This window comes from Leucoraja erinacea, chromosome 32 (genome assembly GCF_028641065.1).
Source record: "Leucoraja erinacea ecotype New England chromosome 32, Leri_hhj_1, whole genome shotgun sequence".
NCBI lineage: Eukaryota > Metazoa > Chordata > Chondrichthyes > Rajiformes > Rajidae > Leucoraja > Leucoraja erinaceus.
Genome location: NC_073408.1, coordinates 11628980 through 11649673, shown reverse-complemented (window position 1 = coordinate 11649673; position 20694 = coordinate 11628980). Strand labels below are relative to the sequence as shown.

The window sequence follows — 20694 nt, the reverse complement described above, 5'->3', positions numbered from 1 at the left end:
GTAATAAGAAGTGCACAGATTGTTATGTGGTGTGCTTGGAGACTCAGCAGCCTTGCTTTGATCACTAACCTGCTGGACCCTACACACCCTGATGCCAACTCTCCTAGCCTTGCACATGCTTTAAATCCTGGTCGCCCTTATTCCCAGTTTACCTTCCCCACATCCTGCAACAGCAGTGATATCGCAAATAGACCCTGTAAATGCCAAAGCAACCTCCCTGGAACCCATGTGCAGCACTTGCAGTAACCTGCACGCCCTCCTAACCAACCAGGTATACCCTTTGGAACGTAGAACAGTACAGCACAAGAACAGGCCCTTCAACCCTCAATGCTTGTGGTGAACATGATGCCAAGGGGCGGCACTGTGGCACAGTGGTGGGTTGCAGCCTTACATCGCCAGATACCCAGGTTCAATCCTGACTATGGGTGCTGTCTGTACAGTTTGTATGTTCTCACTGTGACCGCATCAATTTTCTCCGGGAGCTCCGGTTTCCTTCCACATTCCAAAAACGTACAGGTTTGTAGGATGATCTGCTTTGATAAGAATTGTAAATTGTCCCTAATGTGTAGGATAGTGTTTGCGTATGGGGTGACCGTTGGTCAGCATGGACTCGGTGGGCCGAATGGCCTGGTTCTACGCTGTATATCTAAAACTAAACTAAACTATACCAAATTAAACTAATTTCTGCCTACACATGATCCAGATCGCTCAATTCCTGATATATCCATGTGCCCATCTAAAAGCCTCTTAAACACCACTCTCCTAGCTGCCTCCACCTCCGCTGGCAATGCCTTCCATCCCCCCTCCACTCTCTGTGTAAAAAATCGTAAGGCACATCTCCTTGAAACTTTGCCCTTCTCATCTTAAAGCTATGGTCTTTGATGTTTCCACTCTGGGGGAAAGGTTCTGTCTACACATCTCATCATTATATGTACTATCAGGTATTCCCACAACCTCCAGCCTTCCAGAGAAAACAAACCAAATCTTCTTAGACTTTCATATGGAAAATCTTTCCACCTGCCTGGACAGACCTTGTGTATGTTTCCCAGCCAGCCTTCCTTGCACTCCCACACCTGTTAATCCTGATTCAAACTCGGTTGGACCCTGGTACCTCCAGCACACACCCCCTCCCTCACCAGCCTGCATTCTCTCCCCACCCACATTCCCCACCCTCGCCTCCCACCGCAGCCGTGCGCGGTGAGTGTGTGGCTACTCTCAATGTGAAGAGCGGCTGATGTGTCATCGCCCTCCGCTCGGGTCCATTGGAAAGGCAGCTCCTGCCGCTCCGTGTGTTTCCCCGGCATGGCTTTAGGGGCAGTGTTTCCTGTAGTTTTGACGCCTATGCCGCTTGAATCCTAATTTGACACTCGGCGCGGTTTGGACAGAATGTTAACCCGGGATTACAGCCGGTCGGTTTTGCCTCAATTCCACTCTGTACAAACACATTTGCTAATGTTTGGACGCGGCCGCCGCTTGTATAGTCTGTACAAACTGCGGCTTGGCGTTTTATTATCGTGAGTGGTCTGTGACAGACTGATTCCCCTCAATTCAATTCCAGGGCGCAAGAGCGGAAGAAAATATTGGAATTACTATTAACTCTTTGCAACATTCATTAACCATTTGGTCCAAGTTTTCTGAAAGGGGTCGATGTTCTGTTGAGACTGTGGGTGAGTGGATTTGTTTCTTACTGCGGAACGCGTTACTTGCTGCCTCTCGGAAGACTTGGTCTCATACTGGGTTGCCTTGCCATTAATTGCGTGGAATCTGCCAGCGAGGCCGGGACTTTGCTGTCCGTTTCGTATCTGCAATTTATAATTTCGGTCACTTCAAAAAGCTCGCTGATAATAATCTGTTTTTAATGGGAAGTAGACAGTTGCGCGCAGTATCATTCCGCTTAGCTGGTACATTGCACCGACCGGGATCACTTATTGTTTGCCCAGTGTATTTGGGCTGGCGGTGCCGGGTCCCCTCCTCTGGTTGTGATCTGGGCTGAGCATTCGCATGGGTACAATCAGACTCCCAGGTCGGCAGCACTTGAATGAATTTTGCAGCCACACTTCGCCGTCATATCCGTTAGAGATGCCAGTGTGTTAGCTAGCGTTCAGCAATCTACCCGTTTCAATTCGAGGGGAGCACATGTGCTGTGAGACCCTGGGCTAATCAACAAAAAAAAAGCCCCAATGCAGCCAACTGAGCGGCGAGCCACCATTATGTTATCCAACGCAAATTAGTTGTCATCTCTGTTGCAGATGACGTTGTCATTAAAACATATAAAATGTCAGACTTTCTTTGTCATCTGCACATGTCGCACTTTTGGGTGTTGATGTGTTTTACTATTTTTGTGCCAGGCTGGTGCATGCTTTCCTGCCGGCCGTGACTGGGGATGAAGAGAGCATTGCTATCTGAACGAGATGACGATGAGGGGGACCTTGGGGGTGGCAAGAGGGTGGGATGGAAGTGGTGGGGGCTGTTGGGACTGAAGGGAGAGGGAGTGGATGGGTGGTGGTGAAGGCTGGTTTATTGCACCTGATGTCTTCACTGAAAACCATTCTGGCCTTGGCATCTGCCATGGGTTGCCTTGTGTGACAGTGAACTGCAGGGGCTCCTGCCATCTTTAGAATATTGAAGTCAACAATTTCTAATGTTGGTCCTTCTTTTGTTGTTAGAGAGGTTACTTGCAGGATTTACATTAGTGGAATCAAAGCAAAGATGTCATTGTGAATCATGAAACTTACAGCCCTCTGTAGTTACAGAGTCATGAATAACAATAAACATGTTTCTTTTCTAATTAAACCAAAGCATATATCCATGGGGTAGTGAAAAATAATCTTTAAGTGCATTGAATCCTCCTTTAAATCACAATGATCTCTGGTGTAAAGTTACATGAACTAGTCTGCAACTGTATTAATCTCCAGTGACCTAGAAAGATTATCTTCCCAATAAGTATTTACTATACTTCTGCAAGTTGTTTAGATGTGTTTGTTCCTGGTTACTTGTTTTGGCAACATTCATAAATATATCCAGTTGTAGTCAGGTACCGCCAAGTATTATACTTTATATATTACAGAAATAATACTTCTACCTTTATCTTGAATGAGCAAGAGAAATGTTTATTATCTCATTGGTCTAATTATTTGGAACAGAGGGTAATACTTGCCGTTTATTTTAAACACTAGCCCAATACTTCTGAACTTTCTTCTAATAATTTTGGGTTGGATAAGTTGCACGTTGTTCCAGCTTCTTTTGCAGCAGCTGGTGAAGTGTAAAGGAATACCCAGCATTGATCTGAGTTGAGCCGGTTAGCTACAAGGCAGGAAAATTCAATTTAAGTTCACAAATAGAGGGAAAGGAAAGATCGGGTCAGTAGGGCCAAGTAAAATAAAACGCATACTGGCAGAGAGTAAAAAAGGTAAAGAGATAGAAAAGAAAATGAATTGAGGAAGGGAAAGTTGAGTCTTGATGTCAAAGGTGGTCAAATGTGGATTTCTCCATTTAGGATTAATAGATCATCTTTGAATTTGGTAGGGAGGAGAATGTTCACCTCTCTGGCATTATCTGTGTTTCCAGCTCCTTAGCCACACCTATCCGCCATAATCCATTTCCTCTTCCCAAAGCAAATATATGGCCAGTTGTCCTCCAGATTATTCAATATTGCATTAGAACGGTCTAAATTCTAATTACCCGTTGAAGTATAAATCTATTGATATGCCATTGAAATATCTGCTGAGGTATAGTTTTTGTTTTTTGTAATAATAATCCTTTTGCGACATTTTGGCAAACAAAAACTTTGCTAATCATTCTTTCATAATTTTAAACGAACCTGACAGATTTCTGCCTTAGCCTTTTATGCCCTGGTGAATTAAAAAAAAATTATTGAGTGCCTTTATGAGTACTATTATTATTATTTCCAATATCTTTTGTGTAATGAGGCACCTGTACACTGAATACTCTAACTGCAGTCAAGCTAATATTTAGTACAATTTCACCAAACTCTGCGTTTTAATGCATTTGTAGATTTCATAGATCTTCCATTATCTTCATCAACTCAACATTGTTCATTTTCCACAATATTTCTTGTGCTTCACATTTCTTTCCATTGCAGTTCATCTTTTAGCTGTCTATTGCTCCAATAATCTCTTATACTTTTCTTTACATTTGTCATCTTAATTTTGATTAGAAGTTTGTGCAATTCGTGTTGAATTTGTAAGCGACTGGATAGCATACAACAAAAGCTTCTCACTGTGACAATAAACTAAACTAAGGTGAAATATAGATTCAATGTGATCCCCTGTTAATTAAGTTGCTGCCTTCTTTGTAATGATTGGGCTCAGTTAATGGTGTTTGATAAGAAATTTCAAGGTTGACCAAGTGATGATGAATAATATTAGTGTAGAATAAGTTTGAGTTTTGGGGGAAAGTTGAGTAATTATCATTGCTATTTTGATGAGTTGGTAATATTATGTAACAGTCACTTACCAAGAATGCTACTCACTTGGCACCAACTCAAAGGAACTCATCAAAGTCTTATCAAAATAAGACAAGAAGGGGTCAAGAAGGAAAATTCTAGTTCCTGGAAACAGAAGAAATGTGGAGGCCAGGTGTTGCAGCCCCAAATCACGATAACAAGGAACTGCAGGTGCTGAAATCTGGAGCACAATTCAAAGTGCTGGAGGAACTTAGTGGGTCAGGCATCATCTGAGAAGGGGATGGATAGTCGACGTTACAGGTCGGGACCCTTCTTCAGTCTATGTGAATTATGAGGAAGTGTCCTAACCCAAAATGTTCCCTGTCTACTCCCTCCTCAAATGCCACCTGACCTGCTGAGTTACTGCAGAACGTTGTGCCCTGTCTAGTTGCCTCGCATCCATCTGAAATTAGAAAAGAAGGTGTTGGAGCAGAGGTTTCTTCATGACTATGCTGCTTTTATCCCACTGGAATGTAGAGTGTTTTGTTTAGTCATCATTTCTAACATGATTTTATGTGAGTAGCCTGTGCTATCAAAGCCATTGCTATCAATATGATTAATGACACCAGCATAATTAGTACCATATTTTTCAAGAAATCGTTTGCACATGATTGGAAGCATATCAAATTGATAGAATATTTATAAAAGAGCCAGAGATCTCACAAATTAGGCCTCTTGATTCTCCGTCAGCTCTGCGAAAAAAGTAAATCTGGCCCAGGTTTTACCCGTTAACCTGGCATATTAGTCCAAATTGTCCATTTGTCTTTCCAAGGGCAGAAATGTCAGCGTGGATATGATATCCCATTTTGGTACTGCACAGCTCCATGACTCTCTCCCAGAGCAGAGTGGCACAGTGTCGAGCTGCGAGCTGCTGCCTCACAGCACGAGAGACCTGTGTTGGGCCCTGACCTCTGGTATTTATTTTTCTCATTTTCCCTTTTACTGAGTAGTTTTCTCCAGGTGCTCTGGTGAATTGGCCTCTGTAAATTGCCTCTTGAGTGGATGTGAAAGTGGCACAGCTTAGTACTGGTGTGAGATCAACAGTCAGTGTGGACAAGATGGGCTAAAGAGCCTGTTTCAGTGCTTTGCCTTTCAATCAATCAAATCTGCTTCCATTACTCTATCAGTTGAAGTATCATCACCCTCTGAGAAATGAGAGGAGAAATGAGACGACAAGAAAGAAATGTTTGTATTTCTGTGGCATTGTTAATGTCTCCCAACATGTCCCATATGTATTTCTGAAATGATGCCTTTGTTGTCATTTGAGAAGTGGGAAGTGCAGCTGTCAATGACTGTATGGCAAGGTCACACCAGACAGTTGGATAGTGGTGAAGTAGTCTTGTAAAGTTGATTGAGTAATTGTCTTGTCTTAGGACTTGATATTCACTGAGGACTCCCTTGATATTCAAAATAGTATTGAGGGACTTGTCACACCCATTGACTCAGTTTAAATTTTCATCCTTCTAACAATGTCGTACTCCCAGTATTGCACTGGAATCTTTATCTGCACACTTGTTCTCATTTCTAAGAGATGGGCTGTGAATCCATTCTGTACCAACGGAGACATAGTTGATAATGCTAATTTATGTTCTATCATTAGTTTATATCCACAACATTTGACTACTGACCATATCACAGAGATTCATTTATTCCTCTTTCCTCAACAAAACAATCTTACATTGAGCACCAACATCTTCCCCCTTTAAATGTCTCTGCTTTATATAGGGCAACTCAAGATACAATCTTTCCACATAAGTCAAGCCACTTGTTCCCAGTGTAGGAAGGAACTGCAGATGCTGGTTTAAACCGAAGATAGACGAAGGATCTTGACCCAAAACGTCACCTTCTCCTTTTCTCCAGAGATGCTGTCTGACCCGCTGAGTTACTCCAGCTTTTTGTGTCTACCCCCTTGTTCCCAGTATCAACTTTAGTTGCCAGCATGACACACACAGTATCAGTGCAATCAGTGATTTGCAAACTTCCTGTATTTCTATTCTGTGGAATTATTTTAAAAACACAGGTGTTATATCTTTTTTTAAGTTACCTTATTAGCTTGCTCTTCTACCTTCAAAGGTTTCCGAATGTGCACCCTCTCCTCCTGTAGCTGCAATAAAATTCACTGCAGCGTAGTGCATTGTATATCATTCCACCCTGCCGTTTGTCCTGAATTACATCACTCAGGACGTACACATAGAATTGCACCAGACATGTGTTTGCCAAGCTCACCTGATTAACAAACTGCTTGTGAAGGACATAGGTTTAAGGTGAGGGGGAAGGGTGGGAGGGGGAGGGGGGATTTAATAGAAACACGAGGGGCAACCTTTTTACACAAAGGGTGTATGGAATGAGCTGCCAGAGGAGGTAGTTGAGGTAGGGATTATCACAAGGTTTAAGAAACATTTGGACAGGTACACGGATAGGATGGGTTTAGAGTGATATGGGCCAAACACGGGCAGGTACCACTAGTGTAGATGGGACAAGTTGGTCAGTGTGGGCAAGTTGGGCTGAAGGGCCTGTTTCCACGTTGTATGACTCTATAAGTAGTCTTCCCCTCACTGTTCACTATTTTGCCAGCTATTGTAGCATGTGTGCAGTTCAAAATTGGATTCCATATACCAAAGACAAGGTGGATAATATATAAAAATCAATATTCCTTTCTATAAAAAGGCATAATGCAAGTTGACTGGCAGCAAACTATTGGAAACTCATAACTTTTAAAATATTGTCTGAAATAGCGAGAATACAGATGGCATACAATGCAATATTGAAGTTTTATTTCTGTGGCAACTTGTCATGGACAATTTGCAAGCTTTTGATTCAGATTTTTTAGAGCAGCTTACAGAAATCCTTTGTCATGTTTCATCGGTATGTCAGAGCAATCGATTGACAGCAATTAACGTACAAAGGAACTTGGTTGAGAAAGTACACAGATTTCTTTTTAATTGTGGTTATTGGAGAACAAGCGTTAGCCTGTAGTCAAGTGATTCGACGAATAATTGATACCCACATGGACATTCAGAGAGTTACACAGCATGGAGTCAGGCCCTTCGGCCCAACTCATCCATGCTAACAACGGTGCCTTTCTGAGCTTGTTCCATTTGTCTGCGTTGGGCCTACATTCCTCTAAGCCTTTTAAATGTACTTGTACCCACCTCTAACATTTCCACTGGCAGCATATTCCACAAACCCACTTCCGTATTTGGGAAAATCTTGCCTCTCGGGTCCCATTTAAATTTATTTCCTACTCAACTTAAACAAGTGCCTGCTGGTTTTATACTCCCCTGCCATGGGGAAAAAGAATGCGTCTGTCTACCTTATCTGTGCCCTTTGTGATTCTATAAGCCTCTATAAGGTCACCCCTTCGTCTCCTGCGCTCAAGCTTACCATCAGGTGTACTGTATAACACATCATACCTCATGGTTGCATGCAGTTACATTATTGAATAAAGCAAGTGACTTATCAATGTCATTTCACTGTCTGTAAATTAGACTTACTGAGGTCATTACAAAAAGTAAAGATGCCCTATTACAAGATAACAGAAAGTAAATTTACTCCATTTTCCAAGGCTCACGGCACATAAATGCCTGAAACTTCATTCTTAAATGCAAGCCCTAAACACTTACTGCATTACTATTTCTCAGCCTCTGAAATTGACACCATTGACTTCAGAGGAATGAATTTTGGAAGCAGGGTACCATTGTGCTGACACAACCGTACAGTGTATTTAACGCTACTGACTGGATATGAACTTTCAGGAGGCACGGTATTCCTCAATACAGCATTGCAGCAGAGAAGGGCTGACTGCCGAAAGATAAGCGTTGAACGTAGAATGCTTAGTCTCCAATGAGTAATTGATTTAGCAACAGCAACAACCAGCAGTTATCTACTGCTTTTAATATAATAAAACATGCCAAGGCTCTTTATAGGATTAAGTAATTTTAGAAGACAAACTCCAGAACGAACAAGATAAGGATGCGATGTCTGCTGGATGGGATGTCAAGATACAATGTAAGGTCCCACCAGCGTGCCCGCAATACAGTCGAGTGAATTGGATATAATTACCTAATGCTAATAGAATAATAGCAGCCTGGGTTGCGATGGTGTGGCTAGACCATCAAAGAGGAAGTAAATGAGCAACAACATATGGTGTTGTCATTGCTGTCAGAGGGTCCGTGGTGATCAAATTATATGCATCAGCTGCCCTTGGGCTGGCATCATGATTACGTGCTGAGTCACAGTTAGTTTCCGTGTGTGTATTGAGGATCTGACAGAGGAATCAATTGTTTCAAGTGACCAGCTACCTCCAGGTGATTGGGTTGCACAGGTCCACTGGATTTCTGGGAGCATCACAATGCTAAGAACGATATTTGGCATAGAATCCAATCTCCCTCTATTTGCTCTATCTATTGTACTTGACTTTGATTTGTTTGTATTTATGTATCACAATATCTGAGCTGTTTGGATAGCACGCAAAACAACGCTTTTCACTGGACCTCGGAACATGTGACAATAACAAACCTAAACATAAACACTGGAGATTTGATTGAATCCACATTACCTTTTGGACAAAGTCCTCCTTTTTCCTTCCTTCTCCCCGCCACCCCCTATCAGCCTGAAGAAGGGTTTCGGCCCGAAACATTGCCTATTTCCTTTGCTCCATAGATGCTGCTGCACCCGCTGAGTTTCTCCAGCATTTTTGTCTACCTTACCTTTTGGACAATTCAGTGCCCTGGAACCCATGGAGTCATTTCTGTCATCAATGCGCTTTTTATCTGTGACTGCCTACAAGGAGCAGGTGGAACATTGACTAGTTGGACAAAATGGACTGTTACTGCTGTACTGTGCTTCAAAAGCTGTGTTGACAGGGCCTGCATTTATTGCCAATATTTTCTAATGAACTACAAAATAACTTGGATTAATCCTTGTGGTCTAATGTTGTCTTCACTTTATGGAAACTATCGCTACTGCTCGTACTGAAAGGGGAAGGGAATGTTTCATAAACCAGTTTTCTCCGAGATCAGTGATATTATGGGTGGCACAGCTGGTAGAGTTGCTGCCTCACAGCACCAGAGACCCGGGTTGGTCTGTAGGTAAATTGGCCCCCATGTAAATTGCCCCTGGTGTGTAGGGAGTGGATGCGAAAGTGGGATAACAGCGAACTAGTGTGAATGGGAAATCGATGGTTGGCATGGACTCGGCGGGTGATGGGGCTGACTCCAATGCTTCTGCGTTCACGACAGGATGATGGCACCACCCACAAAAATAGATGAGAGTTTGCCCCCTGGCTGCTCCTGATCTACCTGGGCCCGAACAAAGCAGATTGCTCAGTCGAAGTACGCTTTCAGTTGAGAAAGTGATAGAACCTGCATATTTTTTTTTTTATTCCATGATAAATCTGCAATTAGACTGCTCCAGTTTTTTGTGTTTTTTTTTGCTCCTCTCTGCAGGCTACCCCTGGGGTTTTACATATTTCTATAAGTTTCTTAATTTTATTGCAGATTTAAGAGTGAAAGCCAGAACAAATACACCCAACAGTCAATCTCGAGCCCTGCTCTGTACCAGGAATGCAAAGGGTTAACTCTGAACATCCATCGTGATTTATAGAGATGGTTCATGCCTGAGTTACTTAATTGCATTTTTTAAGTAAAGCCGTGTCGGCAAGGGGATTGCAATGGATGTTGCATTTCTTCAGAAGGTGTTCAATGTGATGTCATCAAAGAGATTTGCTATGGAAATTAGTCATAGCCTTGTCTTTACACACACTGTCACTGCACGGAGAGAGAGGGAGAGAGAGAGAAAGGAAGTGAACATGAAGGGCAGTGTTTCCAAAGCTGCTTCTGGTTGAAGACCAGTTAGTTTTCTCTGTTAGTTTTATCAGCCCAAGGGCTCAGCTTTGTATTTCTAAACGAGTAATATTTTGTTTCTACGTTTTAAAATCAATTTGAAATAATATGAGGCTAGAATGAGCGCTGTTTTGAAAGGTCAGTGCAAACATCACTTTTCCCAGATGTCGACTCGCCCATGAAATTATTCATAAAAGGTACAGAGACAGATGGGCATGGGTGGCGGAGACCAGCGCAGTATGCAGGCTGCACAGCCTCTAATGGTGCAGTCAGCTCCACTCAGGTTGCAACCTTGCGACCTGACCAGGAAATCTGGCAGATTATATTGGACCAATCTTCCTGGAAGATAGGTTGAATGTAAAATTGGGCCCCTGTGGGAAATTAGACTGAAGCAAGTACTGAAATGAGTTTCGCCTGGTTGGGATAAGACATCAAAGAGATGACAAAATCACAGAATAAGTCACAATGTATCCTCTGACCATTCTCTATACAACTCAGGCGGCACAGTGACGCAGTAGGGAGAGTGGCTGCCTCACAGCGCCAGAGACCCGGGTTCGATCCTGACTTCAGGCGCTGTCTGTACAGAGTCTGCACGTTCTCCCTGTGGCAGCACGGGCTTCCTCCGAGTACTCTTTTCTTCCCACGTCACAACTGGCCGCTGTAAAATTTCCCCCAATGTGTCGAATGAATTGGGAAGTGGGATGACATAGAACTGATGTGAATGGGTGATCAGTGTCACTTGGACAGTGGGCCGAATACCCTGTTTTCATGCTGTATCGCTCAACGAAAGTCCCCTTTAACAGGACACCTCCTGACCCCATGGCTCTCCTCACTGCCACTGATCAGTGCAATCGTTCATTCTTAATTCTTAAAAATAAGGGGTAAGCCATTTAGGACTGAGATGAGGAAAACTTTTTTCACCCAGAGAGTTGTGAATGTGGAATTCTCTCCAACAGAAGGTGGTGGAGGCCAATTCACTGGATGTATTCAAGAGAGAGTTTGGATATAGCTCTTAGGTCTAACGGAATCAAGGGATATGGGGTAAAAGCAGGAATGGGGTACTGATTTTGGATGATTAGCCATGATCATATTGAATGGCGGTGCTATCTCGAAGGGCCGAATGGCCTACTCCTGCATCTATTTTCTATCTATATTACTAAATCTCTGATCTTGACCGCTTTAGGCCGACTGTGCCGCGATTTCCAAGAGAACGCCGCCACCTACGGCCGTCATTTTTGGCCACCTCGCTCAGAGCCCCCCTCCGCCGTATGAGTGCGGAGGATTTGTTCCGTCGATGAAAAATGAGAGAGATATTAATGTTTTTACAAAATTCCCCATTCTCTCTGCTGCCCCCACTGGCGGCAGGAGGAGGGACTATAAAACCAGGAAGTGTCGTGCCTCTCTCAGTCTCTGCCAGACCAGGAAGCGAGAAGGTCACGGCTCTCTGAGCTGCGAATAACATTGAACGCACGTCTACTCCACAGTGAGTCCCCTCGATGCGGCTGTAAAGTGGCTGCAGCCCTTTTTAACAAGTTTGTGTTCACAAGATGAATTTTGGTTGTTGGGTGTCTGCAGCCCAATAGTTTGTCTCGCCTTTTTTTAACAGGTTTGTGTTCACAAAATGAATTTTGGTTTCAGGTGGCTGCAGCCCAATTGTTTGCCTTGGCTTGGCTTTTAAAATCGTTGCAACAGTTGGATGCCTGCCTAAGCATCCGTACGGCCCAAAATGTCTATACTAGCCCTCTGGAAACCAGTATTTCAGCCCGCAACACCCATACTACCGCAACAGACAGCCCCCCCCCCCCCCACTGGCGAGCAGTATTGGAATTGGTGGAGAGGTGGAATATTGCGTTGGTGACCAGCCCTCCCGTGTAATGCTGGGACCCAACGGGTACCACTTAGTCTAGTGTTTCTATGTTTCTGCACTGTATCTCTGAAGTCTGAACATAGAATTAATGTGAATGGGTGATTAGTGGTCAGCATGGACTCGGTGGGCCGAAGGACTTGTTTCCATCTCTCTAAACTAAACTCCCCTTTAACAGGACACCTCCTGACCCCAAAGCACTCCTCTCAGCCACTGCTCAATGCAACTGTCCATTCTCCTTTTGATTTCACCACTCCCTCCATCCCTGGCCCAAGAGGGTGAGTTCCTATGGAGGTATGAACCTCCAACACTGGCCCAACCCATTACACCATTGAGACTCTGGACAAATTTCAAGTCCATCTCATCCTTTCACGATCAAGAGAGAACTGCACTGGCAACGAATGGCAATACATTTTCAGTCGCATTCTTTTGGTAGCCGGTACTCCATCAGGTTTCCACGGTGTCAGTCAGTGACTAAAAAAAACTTCAGTGAATCATTGTCCTGGAAGGTTCACAGTTTCTTTTTCTCCATAAATGTTGCCCTGAGCTGTCAGATATTCCCAGCACTTTCTTTGATTTTAATTCAAATTTTGAATAACTGCTGCATTTTATGTATTTTTATCGATGTGAATTTTGTCACCGCATAACCTTTCAATCAGCAGGTCAACATACAAAGAAGGACATAAAGTGCTGGAGTAATTCAGCGGGTCAGGCAGCATCTCTGGAGAACATGGACAGGTGATGTTGTGGGTCGGGACTCTTCTTCAACGTACAAAGAGCTGGGTAATCAGAAGGGCCCCATCCTGAAACATCACCCATCAGTCCGTCGAAGGGTCCAGACCTGAAACAATATCTATCCATGTTCTCCAGAGATGCTATCTGACCCGCTGAGTTACTCCAGCACTTTGTGTCTCCTTTGGGGTAAACACCTCATACTTTTCGCACAATCCCAACAAAAGGAGTTGAAGAGAAAGTATCATCACTAACTTGGTCCTCCGCGAGTTTAGTTCACACTTAGATCCCCTGTCTGTAGCTTCCACTTCAGGATAGCGTTTCATTATCCCCCGACTGACCAGCTGCCACTTTTCACATTCTTCCTATCTTTTACAGAAGCATAAGGTGGAGATTTCAACCCCTTCACCATTCATGGATTGGCCATCATCTTATCAACCAAATCAATTAAACACTTTTACCACGAGAAGAACACAAAGTGCAGGAGTAACAGTGGGTCAGGCAGCATCTCTCGAATGAATGAATGAATGAATGAATCAAGGACATGAATGTGCACCATTTCAGTTCGGAGCCCCCTTTTCAGACTGCGGAAGGTTCGCGACCAGAAACGTTGCCTATCTATGTCCTCCAAAGATGCTGCCTGACCCACCAAGTTTCTCCAGCAGTTTGTGCTTGATGCCAGATTCCCGAATCTGTAGATCCTTGTGTCTATTTATTACCAAGAGTATATTCTCAGTCAACACAGTGTTCAGGTCCATTGATCTTTAAGACTGAGCGTTATGAAATGAAGATATATTTAATGTCAGCCGGTTAGACAGCACTTGCAGACAGGAAAACAAAATCTATAAGACTTCATCAAAACTGAGAAGGTGAGAAAACAAGCAAGATTGAATAATAAACCAACTGCTGGAGGAATTCAGATCAGTATGAACAGACATCATTTCAGACTGAAAAAGGGTTCTGACCTGAAATATCATCCACTTTGGTGGCTTAATTCACCACTGTAGGTTGTGTCTAGTCTATAGGTGAGTGTTAGAACTTGGAGTTTGATGATGAGAATGTCAGGGAGAATATAAAAGGGATTCATGTAGATTTGGTGTACATGTTTTGTTGATGGTTGGTATGGACTTGTGGGCTTAAGAGCCTGCTTCTGCGCTGTGTGTCTTTGTGACCCTCTGTGATTGCACTCCCATGGCCCCCAACACCTCCTGTTAATGCAATCTATATTAAAGCATTACACTTAGGTCATTGTGAAGGAAGGAACTGCAGATGCTGGTTTAAACCGAAGATAGACTCATAAAGCTGAAGTAACTCAGCGGGTCAGGCAGCATCTCCGGAGAACATGGAACAGATAACGTTTCGGGTCGAGACCCTTCTTCAAACTGAGGGTCAGGGCTGACTCTCGGACTGAAGGAGGGTCTCGACCTAAAACGTCACCTATTCCCTTTTCTCCAGAGATGTTGTCTGTCGTTGAGTTACTCTAGCTTTTTGTGTCCATCTACACTTAGGTCATTCCCAGTTTCACAAATGATTTATAAAAAAATCAAATTGGACATTGGCCCAATATTTCTTTGAGATTCCTCCTGTTATTGCTGGACCTGTTAAGGTTAAAAAAAAAAACCAGATTATGCTGTACTTTAAAGTTCCAGTGGTCATGTTGGCATTTCTGAGATGGCATAGTAAAGCCAGTACCTCTGAAACATGATTCACGGTACACGTGGCAAAAATAAGCCAGTTGTAAATAGCACCAGTCTTCACCTTCAACCAAAGGCATATAGGGAAATGTACCAGTTAAGATTGTTTGTGTTATTTCCTTCAAAGCTTCATTTCTTCTCTGTTCCAGGTGGCTGGGATCCGGCCAGATCAAGTAACAATCTCCATGAGGAAGGACAGAAAATGCTGCACCTCTTGATATTGCTGATGTTTTTATCTTTAAGGAAAAGTTCTGAATTCCCAAATTCAGTCCGAATGGGTAGGTCTCACACAATCGCAATAATACTTTATTAGCCAAGTATGTTTTGCAACATACAAGGATTTTAATTTACCAAGCCTGTCATACATATAAAAAACAAAGGAACACATAAATTACATTTTAACATAAACATCCACCACAGTGACTCCTCCACATTCCTCACTGTGATCGAAAGCGAAGAAAAGTCCAAATCTCTTCCCTTCTATGTTCTCCCGCGGTCGGGAGCTCGAGCCCTCCGTTGACGGGACGATCTTGACTCCCGTAGCCCGTGACGTTTGGGCACTCCGCATTGGGTCGATTTGCTCCTGCATTAGGGGGATGTCATTTCCACCGCACGGGACGATCAAACCCCGGGTCGGGGCTGGTCGAGCCTCTGTGTCGTTGGAGTTTCCGACTAGCCTCTCCCGAGACTGCGAGCTCTTGATGGTATGTCCACAAGCCACAGTTGGAGTGATTCCAGGCAAGGGATCAGCTCCAATGTTAAGTCCCCGCCCAATGGTGGGTCTCAAATCAGTCCCAGGAGGCCTCTAGCTCCATCGATGGTCGACCGCGGAGCGACCGGAGATGCGATCTGGAAAATAATCGCATCTCCGGCAAGATAGGAAACTGAAAAAAAAAGTTTCCCTTGACCCCCACATAAACAAACCGGAGAACATTTACACTAACTTTTAACACACACTAAAAAAAAAATTTTAGGACTAAAATACAGACAGACCGTTGGCGGGGCTGCCAATCGTGCGGCGCCCCTGGTGGGGAACTATCCCTAACAATCCTTCGTCATTTGGAGCTCTATGGAAGAAAATATTAATTCTCCCAGGTTTTTGGAAAGTCACAAGTGGAAAGTGCACTGAATGGCCCACATCTTGCATGTGTTGTGCAGTTTCTGGCCTGGCACTGTGTTGATCTTAGCTCTGGGAAGAATTGGAGAGGAGGGCTAATAAACCTTGAAACCCACCCACTGATCCAGAAATAACACCAGGTTATATCAATTCTTCAGCAAGAACATCCAGGATGTTAGTGGATGTGCTGTAAAATGATTCCGTTCCGTTGACATAATGTGGGTGGTGGAAGTTGCTTTGGACTACTTTGTAGAGATCTTGCTTATAGGGAGTATTGAGTTCCTGCTACATCTGAGGGTCCCATCAGTAATCCTCCACCTTCCATTTCTCCACTCTTCCCCCACTACATCTTTGCAGCCTTGCACTGTAGTTTATCTGTGATTATTATTTGCACTGCAGTCGGTAGTAAGAGAAGAAAACCTTCCCTTTACATTTTTTCTACTGTCCTGAGGAACTTGATTCTATTTCAGTGACAAGTTGGAATAGGATTAGCTCATGAAGCCTGTTCTACCATCCAGTTAGATAACATCAGTCTATATCTTGCCTCCAACACCTGCCTTTGGTACATTGCTTCATACTATTTCTGTCTGACAAATATCTTATAATCCAGTATTAAAATGATGATTAGTCTTCCAGATATTTGAAGAGGAAGTTCTATGTTTCCATTACACTACAGAATTGTTCCTGACATGGCCCTTGAACATTCATGCCATACTTTTATAGTCATGCCTCCTTGTAGAGCACACTCCTCCAGGATCCACTGTCTCTTTCCGTATCGATTTATCAGTTACTTTAATGATGCCAAAGAATCATCACTTTATGTTTGAGTATGCAAGGGAATACAAAGGTAGTCTACAGTATCTCATCCCATAAATTAACCTTTTTATTCTTGGAATCATTACAATGACATCTCTTCAATGTCACATCTAATGTATTTTAGAGTACAAATCTCCACTGACCCCCCTCCCCTCATCATCGAAGGAAATAACGTCAGTCGTTAACACAATCATGAAATGCGGCTAGTTTTTATGGAGCAACGATAGAAAGGCAGATGTGTCTGGGAAAGGAATTCTAGACTGGTTGGATAAAGGAATTAATGCCATTGATGGAGCAAATATAGATGTCTTTGCAGAAACTAGAATTGGAGGCATACATTGATCTTCAAGTGTTGTTGGACTGGGCTGGCACAGGGGCGCAGCGGTAGAGTTGCTGCCTTACAGTGCCAGAGACCCAGGTTCGATCCTGACTATGGGTGCTGTCTGTACAGAGTTTGTACGTTCTCCGTGTGAGACCACGTGGGTTTCCTTCAGGTGCCCCTGGTTTCCTCACACACTTCAAAGACGTACAAATTTGGAGGTTAATTGGCTTTGGTGAAAAATTGTAAATTGTCCTTAGTATGTAGGATAGTGCTAGTGTACGGAGGTGATCACTGGTCAGCGCGGACTCGGTGGGCTGAAGGCCTGTTTCCACGTTGTATCTCTAAAGTATAGACTGGGAGAGGCTGCAGAGATAGGGAGAGGTATAGTGAAGGGATTTAAATTTGAGGTTGAGAACTTTAATACCTGTATTGATTGGGAGCCACTGTAGGTTCAGCAATGATAGGTGTGAGAGGGGGGGGAATCAGTAAGAAGACAGTTTAATCACTGCCTCGCTCTTTGTCTGTTATCTCTTTCTCCAGATTTTTTTCTTTATTCACCAACCAAGCTTTCTTTTTTTAATCTTTCAATCTATTTCTCTGTCAAAATATTTTGCTACCCCTTTCAGTGACTTAATCTCTCACTTTGTCACATGCATTTTCAGATTTGTTTCTTATCTAATGCTTCCCCTCTCATCCTCACCAGGTAGCATTGGCTTTCCTCAACCTCTCCCAGGCAAGGAGCAGAGACCCTCACATTCATCTCTAGCTGCCGTTAGGCAGGTCTCCCAAGTTACCATTCAAAAATTTCCACACGGATTAAAAGCCCACCCTAGTGTGAATGATTGTACAACCATAGCCATCAACAAGAAGATGAAGAGTCCCAGTTATACAGCACAGAAACAGGTTCTTCAGCCAATTTTGCCTTCCAACCAAGGTGCCCAGCTAAGATAGTCATTTCTTCCCTAGTTTGGCCCATATCCCTCTAAACCTTTCCTGTCCATGTACTGTCCACTGTCTTTTAAATGTTGTTATTGTACCTACCTCACCCACTTTCTCTCAGCTCGTTCGATATACCCACCACATTATGTATGATGAAACTGCTCCTCAAGTCCCCTTTAAATCTTTCCTCTCTAACCTAAAACCTATGCCCTCTAGTTTTCAATTCAACTTTTGTGTGAAAAAGACAGGGCATTTACCTTCTCGGTTTAGCTTTTGAATGAAAACTATCCATAATCAAAATGGCATTAAGTGATTTGGGCCAAGAATTAACAGGTCACCTTTTCTCAGCTTGATGTGTGTCTCATTTCCTGGTATAGCACTTTGATGTGGTCAGAACTCACATTCTCCCATAACCTTGACTATGCTCATGCGTGTTACTTAGCTGCAGAAACAGGAGGGTCATCTTCTCCTATCTTCTTCCATCCCATCTCCTTTTTGTGAAAGCCATTTAGCCATTTAACCATTCAGGGTCAGTTCCTGGGGATTGGAGGGGAACTAACGTTATCCCACTTTTCAAGAAAGGAGCGAGAGGGAAAACAGGGAATTATAGACCAGTTAGCCTGATATCGGTGGTGGGGAAGATGCTGGAGACAATTATTAAATAAGTAATAATGGCACATTTGGATAGCAGTAAAAGGATTGGTTCAAGTCAGCATGGATTTATGAAGGGGAAATCCTGCTTGACTAATCTTCTGGAATTTTTTGAGGATGTGACAAGTAAAATGAAGGAGAGCCAGTGGATGTAGTGTATCTGGACTTCGATAAGGTCCCACACAGGAGATTAGTGGGCAAAATTAGAGCACATGGTATAGGGTATTGACATGGATAGAGAATTGGTTGGCAGACAGGAAACAAAGAGTAGGAATAAATGGGTCCCTGTCAGAATGGCAGGCAGTGGTGAATAGAGTGCCGCAAGGCTCGGTGCTGGGGCCGCAGCTATTTACAATATATATTAATGATTTAGATGATGGGATTAAAAGTAACACTAGCAAATTTTCAGATGACACAATGCTGGGTGGCAGTGTGAACTGCGAAGAGGATGCTTGGAGGTTGCAGGGTGACTTGGACAGGTTGAGTGAGTGGGCAGATGCATGGCAGATGCAGTTTAATGTAGATAAATGTGAGGTTTATGAGACTTTGTCAATGTGAAATGTGAGACTTTGGGCAAGGCGGCAGATTATTATCTCAATGGTGTCAGATTAGGAAAAAGGGAACTGCAACGAGACCTGGGTTTCCTTGTACACCAGTCACTGAAAGTAAACGTGCAGGTACAGCAGGCAGTGAAGAAAGCTAAAGGCATGTTGGCCTTTATAACAAGAAGATTTGAGTATAGGAGTAAAAAGGTCCTTCTGCAGTTGTACAGGGCCTTGGGCCTTGAGACCACATCTGGAGTATTAATGGGGGAATCCAGAACAAGGGGCCACAGTCTAAGAATAAAGGGGAGGGCATTTAAAACTGCAATGAGAAAAAACCTTTACACACAGTTGTGAATTTGTGGAATTCTCTCCCACGGAAGGCAGTAGAGGCTACATCACTGGATGAATTTAAAAGAGAGTTAGATAGAGCTCTAGAGGCTAGCGGAATCAAGGGATATGGGGAGAAGGCAGGCACGAGTTACCGATTGTGGATGTTAAGCCATGATCACTATGAATGGTGGTGCAGGCTCGAAGGGCCAAATGGCCTCCTCCTGCACCTATTTTCTATGTTTCTAACCTTATCCCCATTCAAATGATTTAGGCTAAGCTATGCTTGAACACTATTTCCCCACATTAGCTTGGTTCCTTTATGCTTTGTGCTTCCTATGATGAGAGAAGGGTCACTGAGATCAGTTTGTGAAATTTGTGTGTTTCCAGCTGCAATTCTGGACGACCCGATGGAATGCAGCCGAGGAGAAAGACTTGCCATTAGTCTTGCAAAAACCCACATCAACAACAGAGTGGATCCATCTGAAAAGGCAAGGCTGGAGGTTGACCTGTTTGAACTGCTGCGGGACAGCGAATATGAAACGGCAGACACCAGTAGGTACCCGAACTGGTCTGGTCTCCTCTCACCTCAGCAGAAAGACGGGGTTGGGCTGAGTGTGGAACATAATAATTTGCCTGCCTTTTAGAGGCACATATTTTAATCTCCCATCTATCCAAATGTATTTTAAATATTGTTATTGTACCGACCTCAACACTTCCTCGCCAGCAGCTCATTCCATATATCCACCACCCTATGTGTGAAGAAACTGCCGCTCATGTGCCTTTTAAATCTTTCCCCTCTCATCTGAAACCCATGCCCTCTAGTTTTTGACATACCTTCCCTGAGAAAGATATTTAGAGGGTAGAATATTGAGGGCCAAAGCTTCTTAGTGTGATCAGGATAGTAAAACCTAGCCATGTAATCCAACACAACCTTCATGTCTAACCAGGTTGCATCTATTAATTGGAACAAATAGGAACAAAAGCACACACCAAAGGCAAATCCTCGTTTGTTGAATATGGAGAAGCAGAATTATTTTGTTAGTTGCTGCCTATGAGACATGACACCCACATAGATAGATAAACGTACAAATTTTACATTTTTATGTTCTAGTTATAGCTTTATAACCTCTGAAATGTTCTTTCTGCCTGCAAGGTGTTAATTATAATTAGTACTAAACAGAATTTAATTTAATGTAAGTTATAAAATATTATATGACTGCATGAAACCTAAAATAATTTAATTGTTAATTAAACCAAATTGACAACACTTTTAGCATATATATTATGGGTGTCAGCCTTTGCATGTGATGAGGCTGTTGAACAGTCGGGCTGATGTGTGATTTGATGATGTAATTGGACGTGGCACAGTGTTAAGT

At 43.2% G+C, this 20694-nt stretch overlaps 1 protein-coding gene across 1 annotated transcript in view; it reads left to right on the top strand.

Annotated features, from left to right (window-relative positions):
* Positions 1-1301: 1301 nt before the first annotated feature.
* Positions 1302-20694, top strand: part of grik4 (glutamate receptor, ionotropic, kainate 4) — a 95137-nt gene continuing 75744 nt past the window's right edge. Inside the window, exons 1-3 of the mRNA XM_055660773.1 lie at positions 1302-1667; positions 14748-14876; positions 19706-19870. Of these exons, the coding sequence (XP_055516748.1) occupies positions 14801-14876; positions 19706-19870 (241 nt within the window). The 5' untranslated portion in view covers positions 1302-1667; positions 14748-14800. The remainder of the gene's footprint in view (positions 1668-14747; positions 14877-19705; positions 19871-20694) is intronic.